The following is a 27,469-nucleotide window of genomic DNA, read 5'->3' on the forward strand; positions in this document are numbered from 1 at the left end:
AGACCTGGATTTTTGCCCCAGGTCTGTCAGCCTATGAGCCCTCTGCTTATAGCTTCTAGCCCTGTACTGGTCCAATAAGTAAACCATTGGCTATTGTGGCTACCAAAGTGTTGAAATGTGACCAGTCCCAATCAGGATGAGCTGTAAGGGTAAAATACCCAGTGGGTTTTGAATATAGTATCAGAAAAAGAATGTAAAGTATCTTAATAATTGCTTTATATTTATTATATATTGACTTAATACATTATATATTTAAATCATGTTAAATAAAAAAGATTAATTTCATCAGTTCTTTTTACTTTTTGAAATGTGATTATTTAAATTGTTAAACTATATATGTGGCTTGCAATACTTTTCTATTGGACAGTGCTACTCTAGAGTATTGGTCCCCTGGGAGCAGGGTAGGAAAAGGATGATATTAATTTACCCCCGAACTAACACTTCGCTGAACATCCTTGACGGAAGCAGCCTAAAGGTGATCACAAGGGATCCTGGGAAGAGGGGTGTCGCTTGTACCTTCACTTCTAAAGGAAGGAGGGAGGGAATGGGTGTATCCTTTACCTCTGGGGCCATAAGAATCCTCACTAGATCCAGATGTATCTGAAAGTCTGTAGCTAATAAAAGATATTTGCAAAGCAGGGCGATTAAAAATGGCAGAAAAGGGCGGGCATCTTGTGTCTTTTGAGAAGATTTACTATTTAAGGAGAACTCCAAGAAATAATACCTTCAAAAGCTTCATCATCTGATGTAAAATACATTTCATGATTGCAGTTCAGTCAGATTTGAGAAGTGGGCTGTGGTGGGGTAGGAAGAGGGTCAAAAATTGCAATGTAATCTACAGGAGAGAAGAAACTTGGTCAAGTTTATTCTTGTCTTAGCGCCTAGAACAGTGCTCGCCACACAGCAGGCGCTTTTTAAATATTTGAACGAGTGAAGATGCAAAATTAGGTGGATGAGACGGTGTGTTTTTCGCGGGAGGAGGCCTTCGGCTTTTGTCCAGTGTCAAAGGAGTCTAGGCCGCCAAGGGGTTAACAACCACTTAATACCGACAGGGACGTGAAATTTATTTGAAATCAATGTCAAGAATTGGTTGATCTTATTCTGGGGAGAAGCCAGACCTCGGCGTCTGGAATGATCTACGTGCTTAAAAATACCACTCGCCACCATTTTCTCCAGGTAATTTTCCATCCCTGCCCCCACAGTCAAGGAGGGGGGGGGGGCGAAAAAGTAATTCCGCATCCTACCTAGCTTTAGAGAAAAAAAAAAAAGAAAAAATGAATCGGTACAGCAACAAATCTCCAGGCATCGCCAGCGCAGCAGAAGAAAGGGACCCAGGTGGGCCTCGGGCACTGCCGGGACCCCAGCCCCCCAAACTTTGCCAAGTTGCGGGCGCCGAGTGCGCCCGGAGGCGCGGGGCGCGGCCGCGGGCGGCACCGCCCCCTGACGCCCGGCCGCGGCGCGCCGGGCCGCCCCCTCCCGGCCCCGGCCGGCCCCGCTGGCTCCGCTCAAAGTTTGCGGCCGCCCCTGCGCCCGCGCGCCCGCCCGATGTATGGGTGATATACTGCAGCGGGTGTCAGGGTGAGGGACGGCCATATTTGCCGGTGCGGCCCGAGCCGTCAACAACAAAAAGTGCGCGGGAGCTCGGCGGGCGCACGGACGGGCGCACGGACGCCGGGACCGCCTCGCCGCCGCCGGGTCTCGCCGCCGCCGCCGCCCTCGCGGGCCGGGCCCCGCTGCGCCCCGGCGCGCCCCGCCGCTCGGGGGGATGTCTTACAAACCGAACTTGACCGCGCACATGCCTGCCGCCTCCCTCAACGCCGGTGAGTGAGTGCGCCCCGCGGGCTGCGCGCGCCGCGCCCCAAGTGCAGCCAAGTTGGGGGCTCGCGCGCCCGGCCCCGGCCCCAGCTCCCGGGAGCCCGCGGCGGCCGGGGTCGGCGGGCACCGGGTCCCGGCCCGGGGCAGCGCGGCCGCCGCCGCCATGATTCCGGCGCGCGCGCTGCCAAAGTTCGCGGGTGCGACCCGCGCCGCGCCGGGCCTCGGGTCGGGTCGGGGCTGGGGCCCGGGTCGCGGGCGGCCGCCGCGGTCCCCCCCACGCCGGCGGCCCCGGCTCGTGGGGAGCGCGGCGAGCGAGGGCGGGGGAGGCTTTCTCGGCTCCTTTTTCCTCCGGCTTTTGGGCGGCTCGGCGAGGGCCCCTGCCGGCGGGAATCGGGAGCGGCCCAGTCGCGCCGGGAGCGGGGCGCCGGGAGCGGGGCGCGGGGCCGCCCTTGGGGACCTGAGGGGCAGGCCCGGGCGGGGGGTCCGGGAGGCAGGGGTGCACGTGAGCAAGGCCGGGCCACGCGCAGGCGGCGCTGCGGGGCGGCGAGAGCGCCAGGTTGCAGCCGCTCCCGAGGGCGCGGGGCCGCTGGGGTCACCGGCGGTGCAGGAGAGGTGGTCTGTGGACGCCCGCCCGGCCTGGCGTGGGGGAGCGGGTGCCCAAAACGGGGCGCACGGGAGGTCCCCTCAGGCGTGCGCGGAGTGAGAGAAGTTGGAGAAGACCTGGGGCTTCGGAGTTGCCTGCAGGCGGAGGGCGGGGGAGGCATTGAGCCGGGGTCCCGGCTTGGAGCCCCCAAGTCTAGGTTTAGAGGGGCCTCCTCCAGGAGCCGTGCTCTCCGTGTGCTGGGGCTGAAGCTGGGCGGTCCCAGAAAACTCCTGCATAAGTTGTCCGGAAGCTTTAGGCTGAGTCCGGGGGTCTTGCCTCAGAGACCGGGGCGGGGGCGGGGTGTGTGTGTGTGGGAAGGGGGCACGCGGGATGTGTGTGGCTGGTGGTAAAATTTTGTGGGGTTCGTAGGTGACTGACTCTGTCCCCTCTCACCGAGGTTCTCCTTTAGACTCTTGGTGGGAAACTTCCAAAAAAGCGAGGTGCATGGGGGTAGGGGTGGAGGCAGGGGCTTGGCAGGGAGGAAATGGGCCTCCCTGGTCAGAAGTGCCACGCTGGCAGTTGGCCGAAAGTTTTGGGCCTTGTCTTCTAATGTTAACTCGATAACTCCAAAATCTGAAGGGCGCCCCAGAAAAGCACTAAGTGTATGTGCATGTACGTATATACCTATACGTGGGTGTATGTATGTTTGTGTGTGTGTTTAACTTCTTGGACAGAGATTTGGGGATTGGAAAGGGTTAAGATTCAGGGTGTGGATGGCTGTGGGGGTAGATAGTTGAGTTGGTCAAGTGTGGGCCCTGTCTGAGCCCCAAGAGCAAACGGCCCCTATTTTCAGCTGAAATGTTCTCATCTCTCGGGTCTGCACACCTTAAGAGGCAGGCTTTGTGGCCAGTGTTTCTCACTGCCTCCCTCATCTGACTCTGGGGTGGGATGGGTGGAGGGTCTTGCCGCCGGCCCAGGTCGGCAGGAAGTCTCAGGCTCCCCTGGTGCAGTTGAGGCAGGGACCCTGAACCTGGCCCTTTGGGGACTGCGGTCCCAGAGGGAGCAAGCCACCCGCTTAGGCACCCTGAAGCCCTCCTCTGGGCTGGCTAGCACCTGTGCCCAGATTGTCTTCCTTCTCCTGTGGTGAACTCCAGGAGGAGCGCTGAGGTCTCCGGATCTCTGGTGTTCGGGTGAGGGGCCACCTGCCCCCTGCCCTCCGCGTGGACCCCTTTAGAAAGCCCGCATCTCCCTGAGCCATTTGCATCCAAGATGGACTCTCCACTGCCGCTCCTCCGGCTTCCTTGTCATCATCCCTCACGCCCTCCAGCCCTGCCTCCTGCTCGCGAGTTGCCAAGCCGCGGCCTGGCCGGCGGTGGCAGTGGCGGAGTTAGACAAAGCCCCCGCCTCCCCGCCAGAGAGCCCCCCCAGGCGCCCCAAGTGGCGGGAAGGCCGCCAGCTCCCCAGGCCCGGGCCGCTCTTTGTCTGGCGTGGGGGCGGGGAGCCGCGCCTGGCCCCAGGAGCTGCTGGCCTTTGCCAATCCCTCCCTCGGCTCAGGGCCCTCCCTGGTCCCCGCACACTGCGCGCATTGTCTGCGATGCTCTGAGACGACCGCGCTCACGCCCTGTCTGGTTTTCTCCTTGGCCTTGGGCAGCTGGACCGCCGGCCCTCCCTGCGTCTGCAGGAAGCTGTGGGCATGAGTGGAACTTGGGGCCCCTGCGCCAACTCTTCCCAGGGCCACAGACACCCCCCTCTGAACACTGAGCAAAGGACTGGCTCAGAGTCGGGTCGCCTACCACATCACCCAGGTGACAGGAAAATCAAGCTCTGGGCTCTTGCCTGACTTCTCCACACTGCTTCCACGTCCGCAACCCATTCCTTCTCCCTCTCTCAGGAACTAACCCAGCACCGTGGAGGAGCAGGTTCTAGAGCCTTTAGACATTCTGTTGGGAACTATTACCTCAAACAGATGGAGAAGCTGAGGCCGGAGAGAGAAGGGCCATGTCTTAGGTCCCGCAGCCCAGTATGGCGCAGGTGGCCTGGCTCCCAGTCCAGACCCTTGCCTGCAGGAGAGAGGATGGGTCAGGAAGACAAGACATACAGAATATAGTAATAGGAGGAGAAGGGCAGGAGGCAGGGCAGAGAATGCACTCATCTCCTGCGGGGAGCTGGACTCTTCTAGATGCTTTGAAGAGCTGAGCAGTGCCATGGACCCCTCCTCCCCCACTCTTGCCTTAGCATCCCAGCCTTACAGAGAGAAGTGTAAGAACTTGCAGTGGTCAGGACTTGAACCCTGCCTGGGGCAGTGAAGCCTGAGCTACCCAGACCACACTCACCACCCACATCAGAAGGCCAGGAAATTGGGGTGTGGCTGATGTGGTGAGGGGAGCTGGGGGGGGCACCTGCTACATTCCCTTGCTCTGGCCATTGCACACCCATGGTTGCCTCGGATGGAGGTCAGAGACGTGAGTGTAGCTCTGTAGCACAGGTGTGTGAGCAGCCCTTTTTAGAGGCATGGCAGCTGGGTGCTGTGCTCAGTCCCTAACTTAGAGGTGGCAGAATCCGTGTTTCCTGTCTGGGCATCCCATGCTTGGGCATGCATCTGGGCCCCAGTGGAGAAATCTAGGGCCAGTCAGGTTGGGTACAGAACTGTCCCCAGCTCCTGGACAGAGGGACAGGTGTGAGGTGTTAGCTTCTTCTGTGCTGTGTGGCCTGGGGGCACTGCCCACCCTGTCTGGTCTGTGTTTCACTCTCTGCAGTGAGGGGTTCCAGGGCCCCTTCTAACTCTAGCAGCCTGAGCCCCTGAACTTCCTTCCTCTCCTGCCCCTCCCCTTGCCCACACCAGATGAGCAGCTGGTCGGTTTGGCCGGCCTGGCACCAGCTGTCCATCCCCGGGGCCAAGTCTGCAGAGCCCGCTGTGTGCGTGAGAGAGAAAGAGAGAGAGAGAGACCGTTTGGCTCCGGGGGCGGCAGGCAGAGGGAAAGCTGCTCCCGGGCCAGGCGTGGAGGCAGGCGGGCCGCTGCTGAGGAGGGCTAGGTAAATTCTCCATGGTTACCGCTGTTTGTAATTCCGCAGGACATCCTTTACCCGCTAATGGCCACTTGGACGCCATTATGGGTCTGCGTGCTTCCAGCTCCTGAGCTGGAGCTGGAATATTCCCTGCTGCGGACCTCCCCATCCCCCATCCAGGAGACTTCATTCTGAGCTAGGCCCTGGCCCCACGTGGTCCCTCCGCTGAGGGACAGCATCTTCTAGTGTGGCAATCCATAAGTCGGGTCTTATTCCTCCCCTCGGGGGGCATAAGCCATCCAAGCATAGATTCAGACTGGCAAGAGTCTGGTCCCCTCTTTGGGGAGGAGTGATGGGAGCTCAGAGAGGTTGAGGGACTTGCCCAGGGATACATAGGCTGTGATGTGCTCCAGATTCCTGACACGGTGTCCAGTGGGCTTCTCAGGTGGCACTAGTGGTAAAAGAACCCCCACCGCCGCCCCCCGCCAATGCAGGAGATGTGGGTTTGGTCCCTGGGTTGGGGAGATCCCCTGGAGGAGGGCATGGCAACCCACTCCAGTGTTCTTGCCTGGACAGAGGAGCTTGGCGGGCTGCAGCCCGTGGGGTCACCAAGATTCCGGCACAACTGAGCGGCTAAGCACACATGCACACCAGTCCCCGGCCAGGGTTGGCCTCAGAACTCCAAAACCTTCCCGTCTTCCTCACTGTGTAGTCCCGCAGAAGTCTGGGCACCTGGGAAGTCTTAGCCTGAGTGTGGATCAGCCTTAGTAGCAGGTGGGCTCTGTGGCAGCCATGGTTCCCTAGGCTGTCAACCTCTGAGGCGCAGGACCCAGCAAAGGAGACTTGAAAGGATTAGGCTGAGAATAGGAGCAGATTTCTTCTTTGCTCCGAGTCCTTGGTGGTGTGAATGGGAAGGAGCTCTGTGATTGATTAGCAATGTCTGCTGGGGTGGGGGGTGTGAAGGGCAGCGGTCTGTTAGCTACTTTTTACTGTCAGTCATTTAGGCCAAGTGTCAGCCACCACCAAACTGGAGGACGGGAGGAGGGAGGACGGGAGGAGGGAGGACGGGAGGAGGGTTCTCCGTCCTCGGAGACAAAAGACCATTATTGACGGCATGAGTGTTGACAGCACGAGTCCTGGGCAGGGGGACTCAGAGTCCTTACCTTGGCAGTGGCTACAGTTAGCCAAGGCTACTGGATTACTGACTTCGGTCTCCTCCCCCACAGCTGGGAGCGTCCACCCGCCCTCCACCAGCATGGCGACGTCTTCACAGTACCGCCAGCTGCTGAGTGACTACGGCCCGCCATCTCTAGGCTACACCCAGGTATGGCAGCGGGGGTGATGCGAGGTAGGGGGGACCCTGGGGGCGGCCTGGGCACAGAGGGGAGGCAGTGCAAGGAGTAGAAATGATGGAATGGCGTGGTCACCCCAGCTTCCCCAACCCAGGGCCCTGGCTGGGCTCGTGTTCGGGGCTCAGGGACTTGGAATGGAGAAGCGGCGAGAGGTTCACGGGGGACACTGAGTGACAGGAAGGGGTGGGAGAGCCCAGGGACGCTGGCGGTCCTGGAGCCACCGCTCCCATTGGGCCACTGCCCCACGCGTGTCCCTGGCCGGTCTCCTTGTGCTGCTGCCTGGGCAGGTGAGGTCCGGCCTGGACTCTGGACCTGAGCTTGGACGGAGGGGAGGGGACCCTGTTCCCACTCACTCGCCGCAAGATCATGGCCCCAGCAGGGAGGACGGGGCCTGTAGCCTAGTGGAGCCCAGGTGGGTTCCATCTAGAGCTGGTGGCCCCTAAGTTTTACACCGGGTTCCACCAGTCACAGGGCTGTGATCCTGCCCCTCTCCACCCCAAAACCAGCCGAGACTGACTTTCCCCTTCGGGTCGGGGGGGCCGTCAGTGGAGGCAGCTTCCCCTCTTTAGGAAGTGCTGCCTCGAGGGGGCCGGGGAGGGCGCCTGCGCCACTGGCCGAGAGATTCTCTCCCGTGGCTGCAACTCGTGTTCCGAGGTCGCCACGGAGGCCGGCCCTGCCCTGGGGGATGAGGTGGCGGCCTGCTGCCATGCCCCGTCAGGCCCTCCTGCCCCCGGAGGGGAAGCGGGTGGGGGCAAGGGCCCCCCTGAAGAGGTGGTGGCTAGAGGACGGGGCCAGGCGCAGCCTGGACAGACCCCGGAGCGCCCCGGCCTTGAGGCGGCAGCCAGAGCAGAGGAGGCAGGATCGAGGGGCCCAGGGGAGGCGCCCAGAGGACGCCGAGGAGCCAGACAAGGAGAGGAGGAAGGACCGGGAGGCCAGGAAGCAGAGGCGGCAGAGGCGGGGGGAGCAGGCGAGGGCCTCCCTGGGGGGAGGTGGCCAGCCTGATGCAGCTGGTTCCAGGGGGGAGGCCCGAGTAGGCTGGTGGAACTCGGCCCCACTGATCAGTGTGCTTGCTGGGGGCAGTTGGAGGGGGGTCTGGAAGGAAAGGGTTTCTGTGTGGTGGACCCTGCCAGTGTGGGGAGGAGGGAGACTCTAAATATGTTCTGGCTTCTGTCTGGGTGGCCTTGGCAGTTTTTCTAGTCCTGCTGACCCCCAGGTGTGGCGTCCATCTCGGCCATTCACTCTGGATCCCCAGCCCTCCTGGGATCACTTGCCTAGCCATGGCTCCTTCCAGGAAATTCTTAGTGATCACCTTTCTGTTGACTCTTTTTTCCTTATTTGAGATGATCAGAGGGCCTTCTGGAGACTGCTGGGCGGTGGCCTTGAGTTACGGGGACAGTAGAGAGGGCCAGCTCCCTGGTCTGTAGTTGTTGCCCAGAGGGGATGTGCCTGGCCGCAGTGGAGGCATCTGCCCTGGGACTCTGGGCCGGGCCACCCTCCCTCCGTCCCGCTGCCCCTGGCCCTGTGCCACTGGCATGCATTGGAGTCCTGACTGTGGCATTGGGGTCAGGTTGGGTGTAATCCTTCTGAACACTTTCCTTTCTGATTCCAGGGCACTGGGAACAGCCAGGTGCCCCAGAGCAAATATGCTGAGCTGCTGGCCATCATCGAAGAGCTGGGGAAGGAGATCAGACCCACCTATGCGGGCAGCAAGAGTGCGATGGAGAGACTAAAACGAGGTAAGTCATGGACCCTGGACTCCCCTGGTGGGTGATGCCTTTCTGCTGGCTGACCCCCGGCACTGGCTCTCTACCTGTCTTGAAAGATCTTTTGGGGAAAACGGAGGGTGGCAGACAGAAGCATCCCCCTGTGGCACAGGGGCGCTCATTTTGTTTCAGAGTGACTGTTGAGGCAGCATGAGCTAGACTGTCCTGGGGATCTGAAGGGAAGAGGCTTGGCGGCCAGTTGTCAGAGGAGGCATCTGAGAAGGGAAGCCTTGGGACTTCCCTGGGCGGGGTGGGGTCCAGTGGTCAAAACTCCATGCTTTCACTGCAGGGGGGTGCAGGTTCGATTCCTGTCGGGGAACCAAGATCCCATAGGCTGCACAACCCCCCCAAAAAAGCCTTTGTACCCAGATCCTGCAGCTCTGCCTCATGCCTGCTTCACTCCCGCTGGCCGACTCTGGTCCTGGGAGCCCCAGGCAGCCCAGTACAGCGGGCCCCCCCTAGGGGGGAGACCTGGGGCCAAAGGGGCCTGCATTGCCCTGTGCTGTCCTCTCTGGAGCAGGGCCCCAAGGAGGGGTGTGGGGCGGGGGGTGAGAGCACTTTGAAGTTCTTTCGTGACTGAAGAGGGAGGGAGGGCGGAAGGCTGGTGTCACCAGGAGAAAGGGACTCACGTGAAGATGTGACTGGCCAGCTGACTTCAGAAGGCAGTGAAATAGGTTGGTTGCTGCTTCACGAAGTGAAAGGGGATTGGAGAGGAGAGGAGAAAAGGATTTCTATTTTAGAAGGTAGCAGTTCAGAGCATGGTGGCTTATGTGCGAATTTAATTTTAGGAGGGTTTTTTCTTTTCTTTTTTTTCTTTTTAAGGTTAGAGAAGCAACTTTGGAGAAAAGCGAGAGGGGAACATTCTGTGGCTGTAAATCTGGGGCGTGACGGCAGGGGGGCCACGGTGGTAATCAAGCCACGGCTCTAGTGATGGGCAAGGCTGGCTGAGGACAGGTGGTGACTACCTATGTGAAGAGACTGATTGCAAAGCCAGATCAGAGAATAACAGGCATTGGTGTAGGGAGGGGAGGCTGGCAGTAGGGGCTGGAAGAGGCCTTGGGGGAGAGAATGAGCTTGACCCCAGCCCAACAGCAGGGGTCATGGGGGCATCACTCGGCCCACAGTCCTGGTAAACTGAGTGCTGGTTACCTAACTGGGCATGCCTGAGGAAATGCTGAGCCCCAGAGTCTGTCTGACGGGCTATCTGCAGCCACCCAGCAAAGCTGGCAGTTCAGGTCAACACGTGGATACACCTAGCAACTGGCACAGGGCGCATCCTGGGTGAGCACCTAGTCCCACAGTTGCCCTGACCAGTAGCTGAGAGAGCTTGCCAAGTTTACATCATAGCAAGGAAGGAGGGTCCTAGGGCATGGGGAATCAGGCACCAAGAATGCGATTTGTGTTTTTATTATTCCATTTTTTGACTGCACCACGCAGCACGCAGGGTCTTGGTTCCCCAAGCAGAGATGGAACCCACGTCCCCTGCAGTGGAAGTGTGGCGTCTTAACCACTGGACCACCAGGGAAGTTCCTATTTATGTTTTTTGTTTTGTTTTTTGGTGCCAAAACCTGAGACTGAACTATTTGTGGTTTTTAACGATGGAAAAAAACTCTGTGACATGTCAAAATTCTGCGAAATTCAAACTTCAGGGTTTAAGCAGAGACTTGTTGGAACATGGTCACACCCATCGCTTGTGAAATGTCTTGGCTCTGTCATGGTATGATGGCAGAGTGGAGTAGCTGTGATGGTTGGCTGTACATACGCCCTTTGCTCAAAGTCTTCAGAAGCTCTGGGGATTAAGATTTGTGAGGTGGGGATACCTGAGTGACTTGGGGTGTCATTTCTAGGGCCCTCTCGGGGTCAGCTCTTAGAAGGAATAGATTCTTGGTGTCAATTAAAATGAAGTAAGTGTTTCATGAAGTGTAGTAAAGCCAAAACAAAAACAAAACCCAAACAAACGATAACTCCCAGACCATAGTGATATAAGATGAGGGGAAAATCACATCGTCGATGGCACCAGTCCCTAGCAGCAAGGGTGAAGCAGTGGACCAGGGTGGACTGAGTGAGCCTTCGTCTTGTGCCCAGATCTGGGCAGGCTATCTGACACTCCCAAGTCCTTTGTAGAATTTAGGAAAAATAATGGTTTGAAAGCTCCATAGTGGGCTTCCTAGGTGGCACTAGTGGTCAAAAATCTGTCTGCCAATGCAAGAGACAAAAAATGTGTGGACGATCCCCTGGAGGGAGGGTCTGGCAACCCTCCAGTATTCTTGCCTGGAGAAACCCATGGACAGGAGCCTTAGAGGACTACAGTCCATAGGGTTGCAAAGAATCGGACACAACTGAAGCGACTTGGCCTGCAATCTCTATCATGGGTCCTCACTTAAAGAACTTGGGTGGAGACACTTATTCCTGGCATCTGGATGGTAACATGGTTTGTGTCGCGAGTAATGTCAAGAAAAGAACTTGCTGATTTGTCATCTTGAGCACGGGAAAAAATACTTTAAGGGAGATGTGACGAGGAGTGTTGGCTTTGAGGGATAGGATGGGGTTTGGGTCATAGAACGCAGGTCCCACGTTCTCTCCAGTCTGAGGTTTCTGCGGCTGGTTGCGGAAAGACTGCTCTCCACTCCTGGAGTTGGTGCTGCCCTCTGACGCCCGTCTCTGCTTCTCTTCCAGGCATCATCCATGCCCGAGGATTGGTGCGGGAGTGCCTGGCTGAAACGGAGCGGAACGCCAGGTCCTAGCTGCCTTTTGAGCCTGGAAGGTTTTCCAGCTTCTTCCCAGAGGAGAAGTTACGGTTCACCTCCCTTGTTCAGATGAAACTCTTGTTTTCAAAATGGTTAACCAGTTCAGTTTCTCCTCCCCCGCCCCTCCCATGTTCACTTAGGCTCTGAATCTACAGTCTCTTTAAGATTGAGGAAAGATTTTGAAATTGATTAGGAGTTACATTTGAAATAGTTAGGAACTTCCCAGGTGTTTGTGGTTTTCTTTTTTTAAAAGCGTTGATTCAAAAGATGCACGTAGAAGTTACCTCTCTTACAGCAAACTAGTTTTGACTCTAAGATACCAGTGTCTGGTTTTCTTTTGAATACATTTACGTTAACCCAGACTGTTCTGTGTTCCTTTCCACAAGCTGATACAACTTGAAGTTTCTCAGCAGCGCGGACTTGACGGCACACTTAACCTAGCGGCCAGTCCCCTCGTCTGCCGTACGGTATAGATTCTGCTTCGTGTAACTTCTTTTTTGCTTAAGCATATTTGCATGATTATTAGTGCTTTGAAGTCCATTCTAAAACGCACAAGTTATAAATACAGAAGAAAGAGCAACCTCCCAAATCAAACCTAGCAAGGACCCCTGAAATTTTTCCTAAGACTGTATGTAGATTTCAGTTCTGCCTTTTCTGAGGGTTGACCCAAACATCTGGAAGAAAATGGAACTGTTTGCGTCTTTGTATTTATTACTTGATGTAATAAAGCTTATTTTCATTAACAGCTTGTATTACGATGTGGGTTCCTTGAATTCTTGGTGATATTTAAAAAAAAAAACCAGCTCCTCAGTGAGAGGAGGGAGAGACCTGTCAAAGGGCATTTTCCCACTTGGTCCAGGAAGGTTTTGTGTGACAGGGTCAGTAGCACAACGGGCCAGGGGACGGGATGTGTTGGGGAACTCAGAAGGCAAGGATCGGGTGAAGCTGCACAGTGGATGCATTTTAACGACAGCAGGTGTGAGCGAGCGCCAGGAAGGAGAGCAAGAGAGGCCGTGTTACTTTTTCTAGTTGCGGTGCGCAGGCTTCTCACTGCGGTGGCTTCACTTGAGCACAGGCACCGGGGCGCAGTGGTTGTGGCTCCCGGGTGCTAGAGCACAGGCTCAGTAGTTGTGGCACGTGGGCTTAGTTGCTCCGTGGCATGTGGGATCTTCCCAGATCAGGGGTAGAAGCTGTGTCTCCAGCGTCAGCAGGCGGATTCTTCACCACTGAGCCACCAGGGAAGCCCTTGATTCTGTCCTTTCTGAGCTCACCTCCCTTAGGCCATTCTGTGTTTGGGAACTTATACTGTGAGCATTGTTTTTCCCCCCATATAATGCAGCTACTAAACTCTAGCTGGCTACTTACCCTGTTCTCAACAGATGGTAAGAACTATTTGTCCTGGTGCTGGGAAAAGTGGGTTGCCTGGGATGTCCTGAGAACCCATGGGAACCCCAGGAGTGTCTTCCAAAGGGACTGTGAGGTCATCCTTACTGTATTCCTTAGGCACTGATCCCCATGTAATCAGGGTTTACTGTGGTGAGAGGTAAGACTAACAGGAGGGCTGTGGTCAGTTTTACAGGTATGAGGCCAGGCCCCAGCCATGACTGCTCTAAAGGCCAGTAGGTGGATCTTAGGGAGCTGGCTTGTCTGCATCTCCTTCATGGACATGATAAGAAATTCACAAAAATTTAAGAAGAGAGACAGAAATTAAACTGCCTGTCCCTCTCGTCTGAAGCTCCCCCGTTTCCCGTCCACTGTTACAGTCTCATGTACCATTCCAGATGCTTCTCTTGGCTACCTTCTAAAAGGAGGTTGGAGATCAGAAGGGCCCTGCACATTGTGGCCAGAGGTCCAGAGCCTTGCATGGAGCTGAGCTTCCAGATCAGGCCACTGCCAGGTGAGAAGAGTGTTACCTGGTTTCCTTACAAGTTATTTTACTGGGATGCGTGCAGTCTGGCTTCCCTCATAGCTCAGTTGGTAAAGAATCTGCCTGCAATGCAGGAGATCCAGGTTTGATTCCTGGGTCGGGAAGATCCTCGGGAGAAGAAAATGGTAACTCTCTCCAGTATTCTGGCCTGGAGAATCCCATGGATAGAGGAGCCTGGCAGGCTACAGTCCATGGGGTCCCATGAGTTGGACGTGACTTAGCGACTACACCACCACCACCACGTCGTCTGGTCTTAAGTGAAGAAACGAGGCAGGCCCTTTGTCTTGACAGTGGCCTTCTCACCTCATGGTTTTTGTTTCCTTCCTAGTTTTTTGCATAAACTCTGGATGGGTTCTAATAAACCAAGCTAATAACCACACCTAACCCTCCCTTCCCCACCAACAATCTGTAAGGTCAAATCTGGCTTGAGGGATGGTATCAAGCAAATTCACAAACCAGGTTTCTGAAACCTCATCTCATAAACCTACTACTTGTAGACCCACATACAGGGAGTGACGTGTGTATTTCCTCACCAGAGTGGCCACTTGTCAACAGTTTATTAAGCTAACGGGGTAAATGGGCAGGTGGAGTACCAACCTGTAAGCCTCCCACCATCTTGTCTTCTTTTATTCTCTTAACCTGACATGAAGCTCACGGACATCCGCGTGTCAGTGATCAGTGATGCCCCAGAGGATGACAAGGAGCCACTAAAAATGCTATTGTGGGACTCAGTTCTATCATTTTTCCATAAAAAGTCTGTTACTGTTATTTTTTTCTTTCAAAAATACTTTCACTTCTCACTTTTGATAATAAAATATGATACAGTCACACAAATGTATAGCTTAAAAAGGGACATGCTTCTACTTACCGCCCTGGTCAAGAAAGAGGACTCTGCAGCTGCCCGGGAGGCCCTCCAAGCCTCCCGTCACCATAACCTTTCCTCCCCCACAAAAGCACCCCTGTTCCTTCTCCAGTGGTGACTTCCTTGTGTTTCTTGATAGTTTTATTCTCAGAGTCTATGTCTCTCTTCGTGACAGTCTGTCTGCCGCTTAGAGACTTGGCTGTCTCTGGGGCCCGGCACACACATTCTCCTCTGAAAGCCGCCACCCTGGAGGCCAGTCAGCAGGTTCTTTCAGTCAGAACCTGCAGTCCTCTCTGGGCACTTTTACTGGATTCCCATTGTTCTTTCAAGAGTTTCTTTTTCTCGAGGGTTTCTTTTGCTCTTTTTTTTCTTTCTTGCTTTCTCTTCTCTGCCTCGCGTTTTTCTCTGCAAACGAGACTGTTTTCGCCATTGTAGAAGACGTCCACTTTCTCTTGCAGGATTCTCCGAGCTAGCTTTCTGTTTTGGTCAACGGATCTGGTCTGGTGGCACTGTAAGAGATGATATTTCATAATGTGAAAGCTGGTGTGTCCTGGGCAGGACCTTGGGAATCATTAGACAACTTCATCCCTTTACAGAGGGGTCAGGCCCGCAGGGGCAAAGCCACTTGTCAGGAGTCCCAGCGGGTCAGCAGCAGGATGAAGGCCAAGCCCCCTCCTGCCTCTGCCCAGCCCATGCCCAGTCCCACACCCCAGCTGTTACATGGCTTTCACTGTGACTATGCCAATATTTGGAGTGTTGTTTTGTTTAGAAGTAACAATAGCTTTCAAAGAAAGTCCCCAGATAATTTTGGAAATGTCAACCAGTATGTCTAAGCAAGCCCTCTTGTGTGCCCCGTTTATAAACTTCTGTTTGAAGGAGGAAAATAGCCTTTTGGCATTAGTGGTAAAGAACCTGTCTGCTAATGTAGGAGATGTAAAAGATGTGGGTTCAATGCCTGAGTTGGGAAGATCCCCTGGAGAAGGGAATGGTAACCCACTCCAGTATTCTTGGCTGGAGAATCCCATGGACAGAGGAGCCTGGTGGGCTACAGTCCATAGGGTCGCAGAGTTGGACACCACTGTAGTGACTTAGCATGCACGCATGCGCTATTAGGGTGAAAAGATAACATTTCGAGCAACTTTGGAGTGAGCTACATGAAACAGGTTAAACAAATTTAACTATGTCAGGTTTCAGAGTTTTATTTGTTGCTCATGAATAACAGTTTTTTTGAGGAGGAAATGAAAAATGATTGAGATTTTAACTAATATGCTCAGAAATATGGCAGCAAAGAACAGCTGTCAGGACCAGACTCTGGGTTTGGTCTGAGTTGACTCTGGCAGCTGGAGGAACCTCTCTGGGCCTCAGGCTCCACCTTATGAGCGTGGGCTTATAAAGATTAAGAGTTAACGTGAATGTGAAGCTACTCAGAACAGGGCCGGCTGGCAACATGCTCACGTGATATGTAAGTACTTGCTAACTGTAACACTGGTGTAGGAAAACCTGCCAATCCTCTCTCCACTGTGCCTCGAGGGCACAGTGCTGCCTTCAGGGCCCTGGGGCTACGGGACAGACCAGTGGCCAGTGAGGCCACTACGAAACCAGGAAACAGGAGAAAGCAGTAAACCCTTTCTTAGAGTGCAGCATGTGTTGACGGCTGGCGATGTTCAGATCAGTGGTTGGATTTTTGCATTCAGGAGGGTCTGCTGGCCCGTTCGGCTGAGGATTGACATCAGTTTGCCTCGTTATCTCATTCAGTCCTCCAGAAGGGCAAGTGTCGCTGACATTTACCAAAGGGGGGACGGAGAGACATGGAGGGTGCAGCCATCTGAGTCATCAGGCAGGTGGCTAAGGGCTGAGCCTGCTGGCAGACAGCCTGGGCCTGCAGGCTGCTTGGGGGCCCGGAGCCCATGTCAGGGCCACAGAGAGCCCTCTGCAGCCCAGTGGCTTGACAAGAACTGTGGGGCCTGCCAAGTTCAAGGACGGCAGCAGTAAGAGTGCAGCTGCACAGGATCCTGGGAGGGGGCTCCTGGGGCCGGGCCGGGCCTGAGACCCACAGTCCCCCTACTGCTGGGGGCCACAGCTGTCACTCAGGAGAAATCAGGGGATCCCGAGACCACCTTCCTCTACCTTGACGACGATGCCCGAGGGCACGTGTCTCAGCACCACGCAGTTGCTTGTTTTGTTGGTTGCCTGGCCCCCTGGACCGTGGCCTTTCACGAACTGCTCTTCAAGCTCATGCTCGTTCAGGGAGAGCAGCGTGGGGCAGTCCTTCTTGCTGGCCGCCTGCACTGGAGTGGCCATCGTTCCTGGGGACAGGAGCGGCAGCTTCTCGCAGAGCCGGAGTCCCCAGGGCACCAGGCACACTCTGGTCAGTGGGGCAGGAAAACGGAACAGACCCAAGGTAGTCATGGCAAGGGGCTCTCAGGACCTGAATCAGACAGAGAGAAGGAGAGCCCTTCAGCCTGGTCTGCTCTCAAGATTAGATGAGTAATTCTTCAGGTTCTAAGATCACCTCTTATGCACCAGTTCAAAGGATCACCACCCATCTGGCAGACAGGGGATTTAGGAAATCCGTGCAGACAGGACACCCGGCCACACACACATACACCTCTCCCCAGCCCTGCATTGTCTATAGTGTTCTCAGCACAGCAGTACATGCCCTGCCAGCTGGTAAATATTTTCTTGTAAACGGACCAAAAATATCTTCAAAGCACCCAGAGGTGCCGTTTTCTCAGGAAGGAGAGGCTGCGAGTGTGAAATTCCAAAGCACGGGGCTGTAATTTGATGAGGAAATACTCCATAGGACACCAAGCAAGACTCAGAATCTGAGTCAAGTGACATGATTTAAGTGTGTGAGAATCTCTGAAATCAAAATGAAAAGATGACAGTATGTGATGGTCTGTTTTAGAGCTGGGCTTAAACAGTCTGATGCAGTAACTATCACTATCAATCAATGTCCTGATTGTTGTTTTTTAATGTTTCCAGTTTCATGGATTTGAATAGGAACATCTGTTCCCTCAGAAGCACTGCCAATCAAAGGATCCAACCAGCACTCATCTTTAGTGCTACCAAATCTACTGATTTTTTATTAAGGTGCTTGTTAGGTTCAAAGTAAAAGGCAAGGGCGAGGGAGGGACATGAGGTCAGAGAGAGCAAGATGTGGTCTTCACGGAGCTCACAGAATTTCTCCCAGTCAGAGAAGGTGTTCAGGAAGAACGCGAGAGCTGCTGAACGGGAGGTTTCAATAACTACTCAAGACTAGCATACAGCTGAAGTGTCTTCGTTGACAAATGAATAGAGAATAACAGCCATGACAATGTGGTGAGTCCCACAAGCCTCTGCTGTTTTGCGAGGGAAGGCAGAAGATCTGAAAGGCATTGTCAATTTTCAGAGGCCTACATACTCTCCGTGAACGGGGCAGGGGTGTGTCTCACAACCTTGGCCCATTTTCTCATCTGAAAAATGCAGGAGAATAAGCCCTCTTCATTGGGGCTGCCCCGGAGGCTCAGCGGTAAAGAATCTGGTTGCAAGGCAGGAGCCACAGGTTCTATCCCTGGGTAGGGACGATGCCCTGGAGGAGGGCATGACAACCCACTCCAGTATTCTTGCCTGGAGACTCCCATGGACAGAGGAGCCTGGTGGGCTACGGTCCATAGGGTTGCAGGGTCCAACATGACTGAAGCAACTTGGCATGCATGCAAGCCCTCTCCATGCAACCCACACAGGTTGAGTGAAATCAGAGAAAACAGTAGTATTCTGGAAAGGGCTTTGTTGATAATCCTGAAGGTATGAGACTGGTTTTTAGCAAAATCACCCAGGTGGATTTGGGGAAGTGCAAATGTGCCCCTCACTTAAATACTTCTTGATTGAGGGTTCTGTAGACACTGAAAAGAGATGTAGAGCTGTCTTTTAAAATCATAGTTGCTTTATGTATTCCTGTAACAACTGCTTCTTGTGAGGCTCTTGACAGCTTCTTTCACCACTTGAAACCTTGTCCATTCTAGCTCATGGCAACTGGTCTCTAGCACAGGTAGGAACTGGCGTTTACCTAAACTAACTTCTTCAGCCGAAAGTACTTAACGTCCACCAAGTTATTTTTCACTAGGTTTCTCTTGGCTCATTTACCTTTCACCCACCAGAAGTTCTGATGGCTGACGTCCACTGGGCCCCACATGATCTCTAGGTGACCTTATGGCAGAAACATGTTAGTATGCGTGGCTTCCTTGCAAATATGTGCATTTTCTGAAATCTAAGTGCCTGTCTTAGTTATCAGTACAGATGACGTGGGTTGTTTCCAGAATGAATACAGTATTCTTCATCTCTATGGAAAATAAATGAAATGAAATGTACTTTTCAGTCTTTAGGCCAGTGCTAGTTTTCAATCTTGTAACTGACACTATGGTGTAAACCAATGGTCCACAACCTTTTTTGGCAGACAGTTGTCTTCATGGAAGACAATTATTCTATGGACCACAGGGGTGGGGAATGGTTTCAGGATGGTTCAAGTGCATTACATTTATCGTGCACTTTATTTCTATTATTACATCAGCTCCACCTCAGATCATCAGGCCTTAGCTTCTGGAGGTTGGGGCGTGCAGGTGTGCTCAGTCGATTGTCATGTTTGACTCTTTGCGACCCTAAAGGCTGTAGTGGGCCAGGCTCCTCCGTCCATGTGATTCTCAGGCAAGAATACTGGAGTGGGTTGCCATGCCCTCCTCCAGGGGATCTTCCCAACCCAGGGATCTCCTGTGGCTCCTGCAATGCAGGCGGATTCTTTACTGCTGAGCCCCTGGGAAGCCCCTGGGAGGTTGGGAACCTCTGGTCTAAACTCGTATCTTCTTTGTGAAAAGTACAACGTTCCGTCAGTCCCAGTGGGTGATAATTAAGGCGGTGTTGGTTCATAAGATGCTCCGTGGCTACCAGGGGAGGTATTCTGAAACAAGAGTATGCCGGTGAAAGTGGTGCTTTAAAAATGGGTTCTGTTTATTGTGTGAAATATGTCAGAAGCATCCTCAGGAAAAAATGAACGACAAAGCCTTTCTCGGCCATCTCTACAACAAAGAATCCACTCCCCTATAAATGACTGAGTGAGACCAAGTCGATGTCCACAATTTCCTTCCCCTTATTTCTGCTTTCAGTCTACAGAACAGAATTCCTTTGTATATTAGTGTCTGGTCCCTGGATTCGGTTCATGGAACAGGAGCCCAGTGCCTCTCCTGGGGCTGCCCTTTCGTTAGGCAATCTAACCAGGCAGGATGGCGGTAGAATATAGTGTGGCCACAAAGAAAAGGAAAGAGGTCTGAGACAGGGCGAAACTCCCAGACAAAGGGTGGAGAGGAGGAGAGCACTTTTATCAGCTGCTTTGTCGCCAGCCCGATGTGCTTCAAGTCTACCTTTCTGTCCTAGTTCAGAGCTGACACACACAGGAAGGTCTCCCACCGGACTGGAGTTCACGAAGGTCCCCAGTGTTCAGTTACTGGCTGCTTTGTCTAACGGCTAATTCCAGCGGCCAATCAGATGATTCCAAATACTTTGAGTATCTCCTGGAGCTCTGGCTGGACTCCAAAAATGGCTAAAAATGACAAACACACCCGTGGCTCCACTTCCCCCAAGCTCAGAGAAGAATACAGATTGGATTTCAGTTTTTGTGATACCCACAGAGCAACCCAAAGTCTTTGGGGAACAATAAAAGCAGCTCAAATTAGAGCTCATCGTGACATTAAAAAAAAAAGAGAAATGGTAACAAGCAGTGTAAGGGGAAACCGGCAGTCGAAACAGCAAGCCGGGATTCCTTCCTGTTGGTGTGAGCCTCAGGCCTGGGTCGGGTCTCCACCCTGACTCCCCTCCACTCTGCTTTTCCTTGGAGGGCAGCTTCTGCGCTAGACAGCTGACTGCAATTTAGGTTAAAGCCGCGCTCTCTCACTTGGTCAAGCTGGAGATAAGAGGGCGGATGCCTTTACAACAGGGAACATTAATTTGCTCCATGAGTATTTTCAGCATCTACTATATGCCTCAATGAGTCTGAGACTGCAGCATAAAACAGAAATGGAGACGTCTGTAAGTAAGGTATGTGCCAGAGCCTAACATGGACAAGACGCCAGAGAGCAGTGGTTCTCAGACTTCACTGTGCCCCCAAGTCACCCGGAAGGCTGGTTACCAGGACTTCAAAGCTGCATCCTATTAGCTGCCTTTGTTCCTGATAGGAGCCAGCAGAGTCCCTCCTCTGGCTTACACGATCAGCCCAAACCAAGACAGACACCTAGCTCAGGGGTGGCATGCTCTGCTCTGGAATGTGGCCTGTGACTGGAGCACACACAGATTTTAAACAAGGGGCAGCGAGGTGAGGCTTGTTTCACCAGTGGCTCAAAAGCTCTGGAGAGTGGTAAGGGGAGGCTACTGCCTGTGCGTCTTAGACACAGAGAGGGTATTGAATCTGGAAGCCTCAGGATTAACTCTGGACCCACCTTCTGGATGCCATTTGCCTACCATTCACTGATGATGTTTTAGAAAGGTAGAGTACTAGTTTCTCTTAGACACAACTTCTTAGTGTATCAACCTTGAGGGAATCATCCAACCTAAGCAAAGGAACAAGTATGGAGATTCACTGAAATGGGGTGCTTTAGCAAAGATGGGGCTTCTCAGGTAGCTCAGTGGTAAAGTATCGGCCTGCCAAACAGGAGATGCAGGTTCAATCCCTGGGTCAGGAAGATCCTCTGGAGAAGAAAATGGCAACTGACTCCAGTATTCTTGCCATGGAGAATCTCATGAACAGAGGAGCCTGGAGGGCTACAGTCCATGGGGTTGCAAAGAGTCGGACACGACAGAGCAACTAAACGACAACAATAATAGGAAAGGTGATAGTTAACGTTTTCATGGCTCTAACCTTCATGCACAGACAAATCCCTTAGGGATCCTGTTAAACAGGATGCAGCTCATTAGGTCTGGGGTGGGGCTTGAGACCTTGCCTTTCTAACCAGCTCTCAGGTAAGGTGGCTGCTGCCTGCAGTCCTGGCTCTTAGGATTATATGACTGCGGGGTAAGAGTCTTAGGATCGTGTTGACAATGATGGAGGTGGAGAAGGTGGAAAGGGAAGGAACAGGCAAGAGAGGAAAGACATTTGGAGAAAAGAATGAAATGAATGTCAAGCTGAGCAAAAAGAGCAGGTGAAATGGTCACAAGGGGATTGAGAAACTGGGTCATCTGAAAAAAAGAACACCAAAAATGTTGCTTCTATTGCATTAATGTTCTAGAACAGCAATGTCTAATAGAAATACAGTGCAAGCCACGTGTGAAATTCCAAATTTTCTAAGCCACACTAAAAAGAGTAAATAGCAACTGATGAAGTAAATTTCAATATACTTTACTTAATCCAATACATCCCAAATATACTTAGGTCAACATGTGATCACTATAAAAATTATTGAGATTTCCTTTTTATATGAGGTCTGCACAATCTGAGGTGTGCCCACGCTTATAGCACATGTTGGTCTGGACTAGCCATGAGTGCTCATGGCTACTGTAATGGCTAAGGGAGTTCTGGAGTCTTGCAATCAGAGTGTGGGCCACAGAGCAGCAGCGCACCGAGAGCTTGTTGGGTGTGAAGAATCTCAGGTCCTACCCCAGGCCTTCTACATGAGAAACTGCATTTTCATAAGATCCTCAAGTGATTCAGCAGCACATTCAAGTTTGAGAAGCAAAGGACACAGGAATTAGCAAGTTCTTCCAGCTGCTTTTCAGAGCTTGTTGTCTTTTATGTTGATATTATTTCAGAAGTTGAGGCCAGAATGCAGCAGGGCTGTTTACCTGCTTAGTCATGGTCTTGTTTCCCCTTCCTGAAGGAGATAAACTAGATTTCAAAAACAATGATCTTATCAATGGTGAAGGACCCAATTCAGTGAGCTTTTAAAAAGACAAAATGGCCAGCTGATGGCACCAGAAGCTAAGAGAGGATTTTCTGAGAAATGCTTAATAATAATCATCTATATTTTGAAAGTGTGTTTGGGGGACTTCCCTGGTGGTCGTGGTTAAGAATCCACCTTGCAGTGCAGGAGACATGGGCTCGATCCCTGGTCTGGGAACTAAGATCCCACCTGCATGAAGCAACTAAGCCCGCGCCACAACTAGAGGGTCTGTGTGATGCAGAAAAAGATTCTGTATGACTCAAGGAAGATCCTGTGTGCTGAAACTAAGATAAGACCTGACGCTGCCAATACATAAGTAAATACATTTGAAAAAACCCATAAAAGTGTGTTTTGGTGTTCCCTGCAGAATGGGAGTAAAGAGAGAGCACCCTTTCTTTCCCTTTCACATCCAGCTCAAGCTTTTGTTCTGGTTACCTGAAATCCTCATGAAGAAGTGAAGTGAAAGTCGCTCAGTCATGTCCAACTCTTTGCAACCCAATCGATTGGAGCATGGGATCCTCCAAGCAAGAATACTGGAGTGGGTTGCCATGCCCTTCTCCAGGGTATCTTCCCCACCCAGGGATCAAACCCAGGTCTCCAGCATCACAGGCAGATTCTTTACAGTTTGAGCTACCTGGGAAACCCAAATCCTCATGAGGGCTAGAGCACATCCCCAAACAGAACCCCAGGGAACTGTGGCTCAGGCTTGACACAGACCCTTGTCATTTCCTAGGCTAGGGGTTCTCCACTGAAGAGAAAGCACCGTCCAGCCACAGTAAGTGTTTCCAGAGAACTATTTCTCAAAAAAAAAAAAAAAAAGCACAATGGACTGAGCAGGAAAGTATAACAGAGCTGTCAAAAGGACAGAGCTGACGACAGAGGACAAGAGAATAAGGAGTCCACTCCCGAGTTTGGTTTAGATTCAACAGGCTTACTGCCGCCCAGTCCAAGAGACAACTAATAAAGCAGATAAGGAGAAAAGCTTTCAATTCATACAATACCAGCAGCCCGTGTAGTGTTTTTTTTAAACAGAAAACGTTGAATCCACAATTACACTTGTCCTATTTGGGTGCATCACTGTGATTTTCTTCTATTTATGGCACCTAACAGGAACTCTGTTATTTATCAACTATGCTATTAAAATAAGACAGACACATAAAAAAGCAGCAATGATTACACTCCACACTTTTCTCTAAAAGTCGCAAAGACTCTATTAATGATGCATTGTATTTGTTTAGGATGTCTGTTTTCAAACCACATTCAAATACATTATTGTATTTCATACAAATAAAAGACGAGATGCATACTATGTGGAATAGTTCAGGAAGACTTATTTTGGAAGAACATTCCATTTTCTTAAACTAAATTTGTCCTTCCCACCCCTTGTTTCTTAACCTTTTATAACATCTCCAGATTTGTTCTTCCCCCAGCTCCTTAAAGAATATGAGCTCATTTTCAATTTTCTCTTGACCCTTTCTCTCGATTTTTTGTCCCTGACAGGCCATACTGCTCTATAGTCAGTATGACCTGAGTCAGTGTCTCAATGCCATGATTTACTCACCGTGCAGCTCTGGCCATGTTTCCAAATCTGTAAAACGGAGGTTATACCACCTAGGAAGAGAAAAAAAAAAAATTGCACAGGTCGCTACAGATTTAAAGCACTTAGTGGTGCTCCAAAGCACACAAAGCTCAGCAACCTCTGGCTGACAAAACACAAGCCCAGTCTGCAAACGGATTATTTCATGGACTTATGTTTTAAAAGCTCAGAGAAAAGATATCTAGAACATGACCTGCAAACTATTTTACTTGGTATGGTCCAATTTAAGAAATACTTGGGGACCATGCGATCACCAAAGACTCGCTGTTTGGTGAGGTCATAATTGTGGTCTATGAAATCAAGTGCCAGAGAGGTAATTATGATGCTGAGAATATAGCTTGACTTCCCAGCTGGTTTCAAATTGAAAGATAAAAACTACCTTCATCAAAGCAAGTCCTGCTTTAAACATACAGATCTTTAGGAATTATCTGATATAGTAAGAAAAATTATGAGGGGTAGGAAAGGTAAAAAAAAATGTACACCTGATATTAAATACAACATATTTAAATGTATACCTCATCATTCATTTTCATGTTCCATTCATTTTCATAGTCCAATTTAGTTTTAGAGTTCCTCATTTTTCCTGTGGGGGCCAGCCCGCCCCCAACCCCCATCAATGACAAGCTGTTTGGATGTAAGAATTACTGACACCAAGTTAACACCCTGGTTAACAGACATTAAATGTCTCAAGCCGCTAATAGCCAGTATTACTGAATAGCCTAATCTTATCCGAATCAAGGAGCTCCACTCAAAATTGTCATTTGAAGCCTTCATGGCAAAAGAGGAATACTTCAGCAATGCATGCTCAGTCGCTCCGTTGTGTCTGACTCTTTGTGATCCCATGGACTGTAGCCCACCAGGCTTCTCTGTCCATGGGATTATCCCAGCAAGAATACTGGAGTGGGTTGCCATTTCCTCTTCCAGGGGATCTTCCCAGCCCAAGGATTGAACCCACATTTCCTGTGGCTCCTGCATAGGCAGGTGGATTCTTTACCACTGAGCTACCTGGGAAGCCCCACTTGAGCAATATGATGTTATAATAAAGTCATATGGTAATCACACTCTTATAAAGCCATAAAATATTATGTATAAGCTTGCACATAAGTAATGCAAAATCTCCAGTATGAGAAGAGGGAGGTTAAATTAGATGAATAGTTACTGGGCTTCTCTGGTGTCTCAGATGGTAAAGAATCCGCCTGCGATGCAGGAGACCTGGGTTCTGTTCCTGGGTTGGGAAGATCCCCTGGAGGAGGGCATGGCAACCCACTCCAGGATTCTTACCTTGAGAATCCCCACGGACAGAGGAGCCTGGCGGGCTACAGTCTATGGGATCGAAAAGAGTTGGACACGACTGAGTCACTAAGCACAGCACACACAGCACATGCATTTCTAAAGCCTTCTCTTCCCTAGTTATTTTCATAAAGCTGCTTTTTAGTCCAATTAGTCAAAAGCAATTTCCACTCTGAATTTGTAAAAATTTAGACCCCTTCAAAGAGCTTAAATTAAGAAATAAGGTGTGAGTACCTTTACCAAAATATTTCATATCAGTTAGTTAACAAGATAACTTGATTAATCAGAATACTAGCTCCTGAACATGTTGGCTTATTAATTAGTAACAGATTAATAGGTTCTTTGAAAGTTACCTAAAATCACACTGCCAAAAAAAGAAACGCACTGAAACTAAACAAAATCCATCTGATTCTGTATCGAAAAGCCATGCTCTCCTGCCTAGTGCATGATTAGGAACTAATAGCCAGTACTCCCGATGTTGGGGTTAACATTTTTCTTGAAGGAAACACACCTCCCTTTGCCTGGAGCTGTCCCAGGAATCCACTCTCCCATTCTTGTGTGAGTGCAAGATTCTACAGTATCTCAATTATAGATTTTTAACCAACTGAAATTAGTGGTAAAACTGCTTTTTGGTTTTTTTTTTGATGGACTTGAAATAGACATTGAAAATATAGACATTGAAAATAGAGCCCTGTGCTTAAAAGTAATTTGATTTAGTGTAAGTATTAAACACAGCACTGATTGGTGGATTAACACAATTGGGAGGAGGATTTGATTTATTTACGTTTGAGATCTTCCATACACGGATAAGATTTTGGAGAGAATGAATTTTTACTGTTGAGACAAAATTGTTAGGTGTTTTTACAAGGCTCTGATCAGATGAAACGCCTCTTGGCACACTTGTTATTCCAAAGACAAATAACATCTGCTCCTGGCTTCTGCATCCTGCATCCTTCTGCCTGCATCCTGGCTTCTCAGGCACACCTAAGGACAGGGCTAGCGATGTGCCTTTACTGGGGGTTCAGGACACGTAGAGGTAAATCTAAGAGCTGGAAGTAAAGTACTTTCGTCTGAAAAACGCAGACTGAACAGTGCGTATGAGATGGGCTGGTGGGCCCACGGGAAGGGACGTGGGTTCTCTGTGGTCCTTCGAAAGGCTTGGCAGGAGCAAAACCCTCACAATGCCTAAAACAGGCCCAGCTGCATGATCACAGCTACCCAAGGCTCTGCCGAACAAGTAAATGAGCATCAATCCATTTGCCCTCCGGCTTCGGTGGAACTGTTTTCTCCATAACGGTGGGCTCTCGTCCTCGCCTGCCCCCCAAGTCCGTTAAGAGCCCAGTGCTGACCCCTCACCAGCCTAAAGTAAATCAGATCCAGGGACAATTTAGTTCAGGTGTCGGGGCCGGCTTCATCTCACCGCCAGTGGGGCCTCCAGGTCAATGGGCGGCGCGACTCAGGGTCGCAAAACAGGGAAATTCAGGGATTCCAGCTCCCAGTCCTCTCTCCAGAGCCCCTGATGATCGTGGGCAACGATGTGGATGCCGAGTTCTCCACAGACGCTTACCTGACCTCAGGAAAGGCCTTCCGCCCCCAAAGTTCTGGAGGAACCGTGATCACCTCAGGAGCTGGATCGCTAACTCGCTTCCGGGTCTGCGCACGCGCGGCTCTCCAGCCACAGCTGCCCTCAGGCCTGAGAGCCAGCCCCCGTCTTACCTATTGCGCATGCGGGAAGCTAAGTAGTCTTTCCCGCGTAGCTGCCGTAGGTTCCCAGAGAGCCAATCAGAGGAGAGGGCTTGACAGCAGCCCCGCCCCTCTCGTTTCCCCGGCGGCTGACCTCCGTCTCTGGTGGGAGCTGGGGGACAGGAAGGGGGAAGCCGAAGCGCGCGCCGCTGTACGGCCGTCTCCGCCCCCTTCCAAGTAACCAATCGTGACCAAGACGCCGGGCGCGCGCACGCTCCCTCGAGTTTAACGGTCGCGAGAGGCCGAGCGCCCGACCCTGACACCGGCAGTGGGAGCGGCGGCCAGGTAAGTGGCCGCCGGCCTGCGGGGAGCTGCCAGTCGCAAGGGACAGGGGACGCGACGTCGAGGACACCGAGCCAGCGGACCCCTGAGTGTGCTGATGGGTTAGGGCGGGGGAAGACAACAGTCAGGCGACACCACCCCGCCGGAGCCCGCGGGCGTGTGGGGGCTTTCTCCCGGTCCGTACGCCTTTTCTAGACTCTGTGCCCTTGAGTGACACCCGCGCGGCCCAATCGCTGAGCGCCTCTTCCCCAGGGGCGGGGGGCTTGAGGGATTTGGCTTTTCTTTTTTTTGACCAGGTTCCTGGGCTTCCTTTGAGAATCAGTAATGTAGTTGTTGCACCGACAGTTGTTAACTCCGGCCTCCCTGCTGGCTACAATTTAGGCGAGAACCAGCAGCGGCGGTCTGGCTGTCAGCGCGAAAATGTCAGAATCTGGCCTCAAAACCTGAAGTCATCCCTTCTTTCCCCTTCTCGGGTTCCCAACAAAGCAGAACGCCTAGTTAACTTTCATATTCTCAGCAGACCCCGTATCAATCGTTCCCTTTCCCCCTAACTCCCTTTTTCCCTTTTGGAACTGGGAGCATCCAAAGCGTCATATTTTGT

At 51.9% G+C, this 27,469-nt stretch overlaps 2 protein-coding genes across 3 annotated transcripts; one reads left to right on the top strand and one right to left on the bottom strand.

Moving 5' to 3' along the window:
- Positions 1-1,732: 1,732 nt before the first annotated feature.
- CDK2AP1 (cyclin dependent kinase 2 associated protein 1) lies at positions 1,733-12,001 on the top strand. Of its 2 annotated transcripts, none has more exons than XM_052654697.1 (4): positions 1,733-1,820; positions 6,631-6,728; positions 8,366-8,492; positions 11,196-12,001. In XM_052654697.1, the coding sequence occupies exons 1-4, from the start codon at positions 1,766-1,768 to the stop codon at positions 11,261-11,263; spliced, it is 348 nt and encodes a 115-aa protein (XP_052510657.1). In that variant the 5' UTR covers positions 1,733-1,765; the 3' UTR covers positions 11,264-12,001. The 2 variants fall into 2 exon arrangements, with proteins under 2 accessions (XP_052510657.1, XP_052510658.1); XM_052654698.1 differs by lacking the exon at positions 1,733-1,820 and adding an exon at positions 5,396-5,431.
- Positions 12,002-13,639: 1,638 nt separating this feature from the next.
- MTRFR (mitochondrial translation release factor in rescue) lies at positions 13,640-26,497 on the bottom strand. Its single transcript, XM_052654868.1, has 4 exons — positions 26,411-26,497; positions 23,518-23,567; positions 16,183-16,483; positions 13,640-14,564 (listed from the first exon to the last, which is right to left on the bottom strand). Exons 3-4 carry the CDS (start codon positions 16,462-16,464, stop codon positions 14,313-14,315), a joined length of 534 nt encoding a protein of 177 aa, XP_052510828.1. The 5' UTR covers positions 16,465-16,483; positions 23,518-23,567; positions 26,411-26,497; the 3' UTR covers positions 13,640-14,312.
- Positions 26,498-27,469: the final 972 nt, after the last annotated feature.

Source organism: Budorcas taxicolor, chromosome 17 (genome assembly GCF_023091745.1).
Source record: "Budorcas taxicolor isolate Tak-1 chromosome 17, Takin1.1, whole genome shotgun sequence".
NCBI lineage: Eukaryota > Metazoa > Chordata > Mammalia > Artiodactyla > Bovidae > Budorcas > Budorcas taxicolor.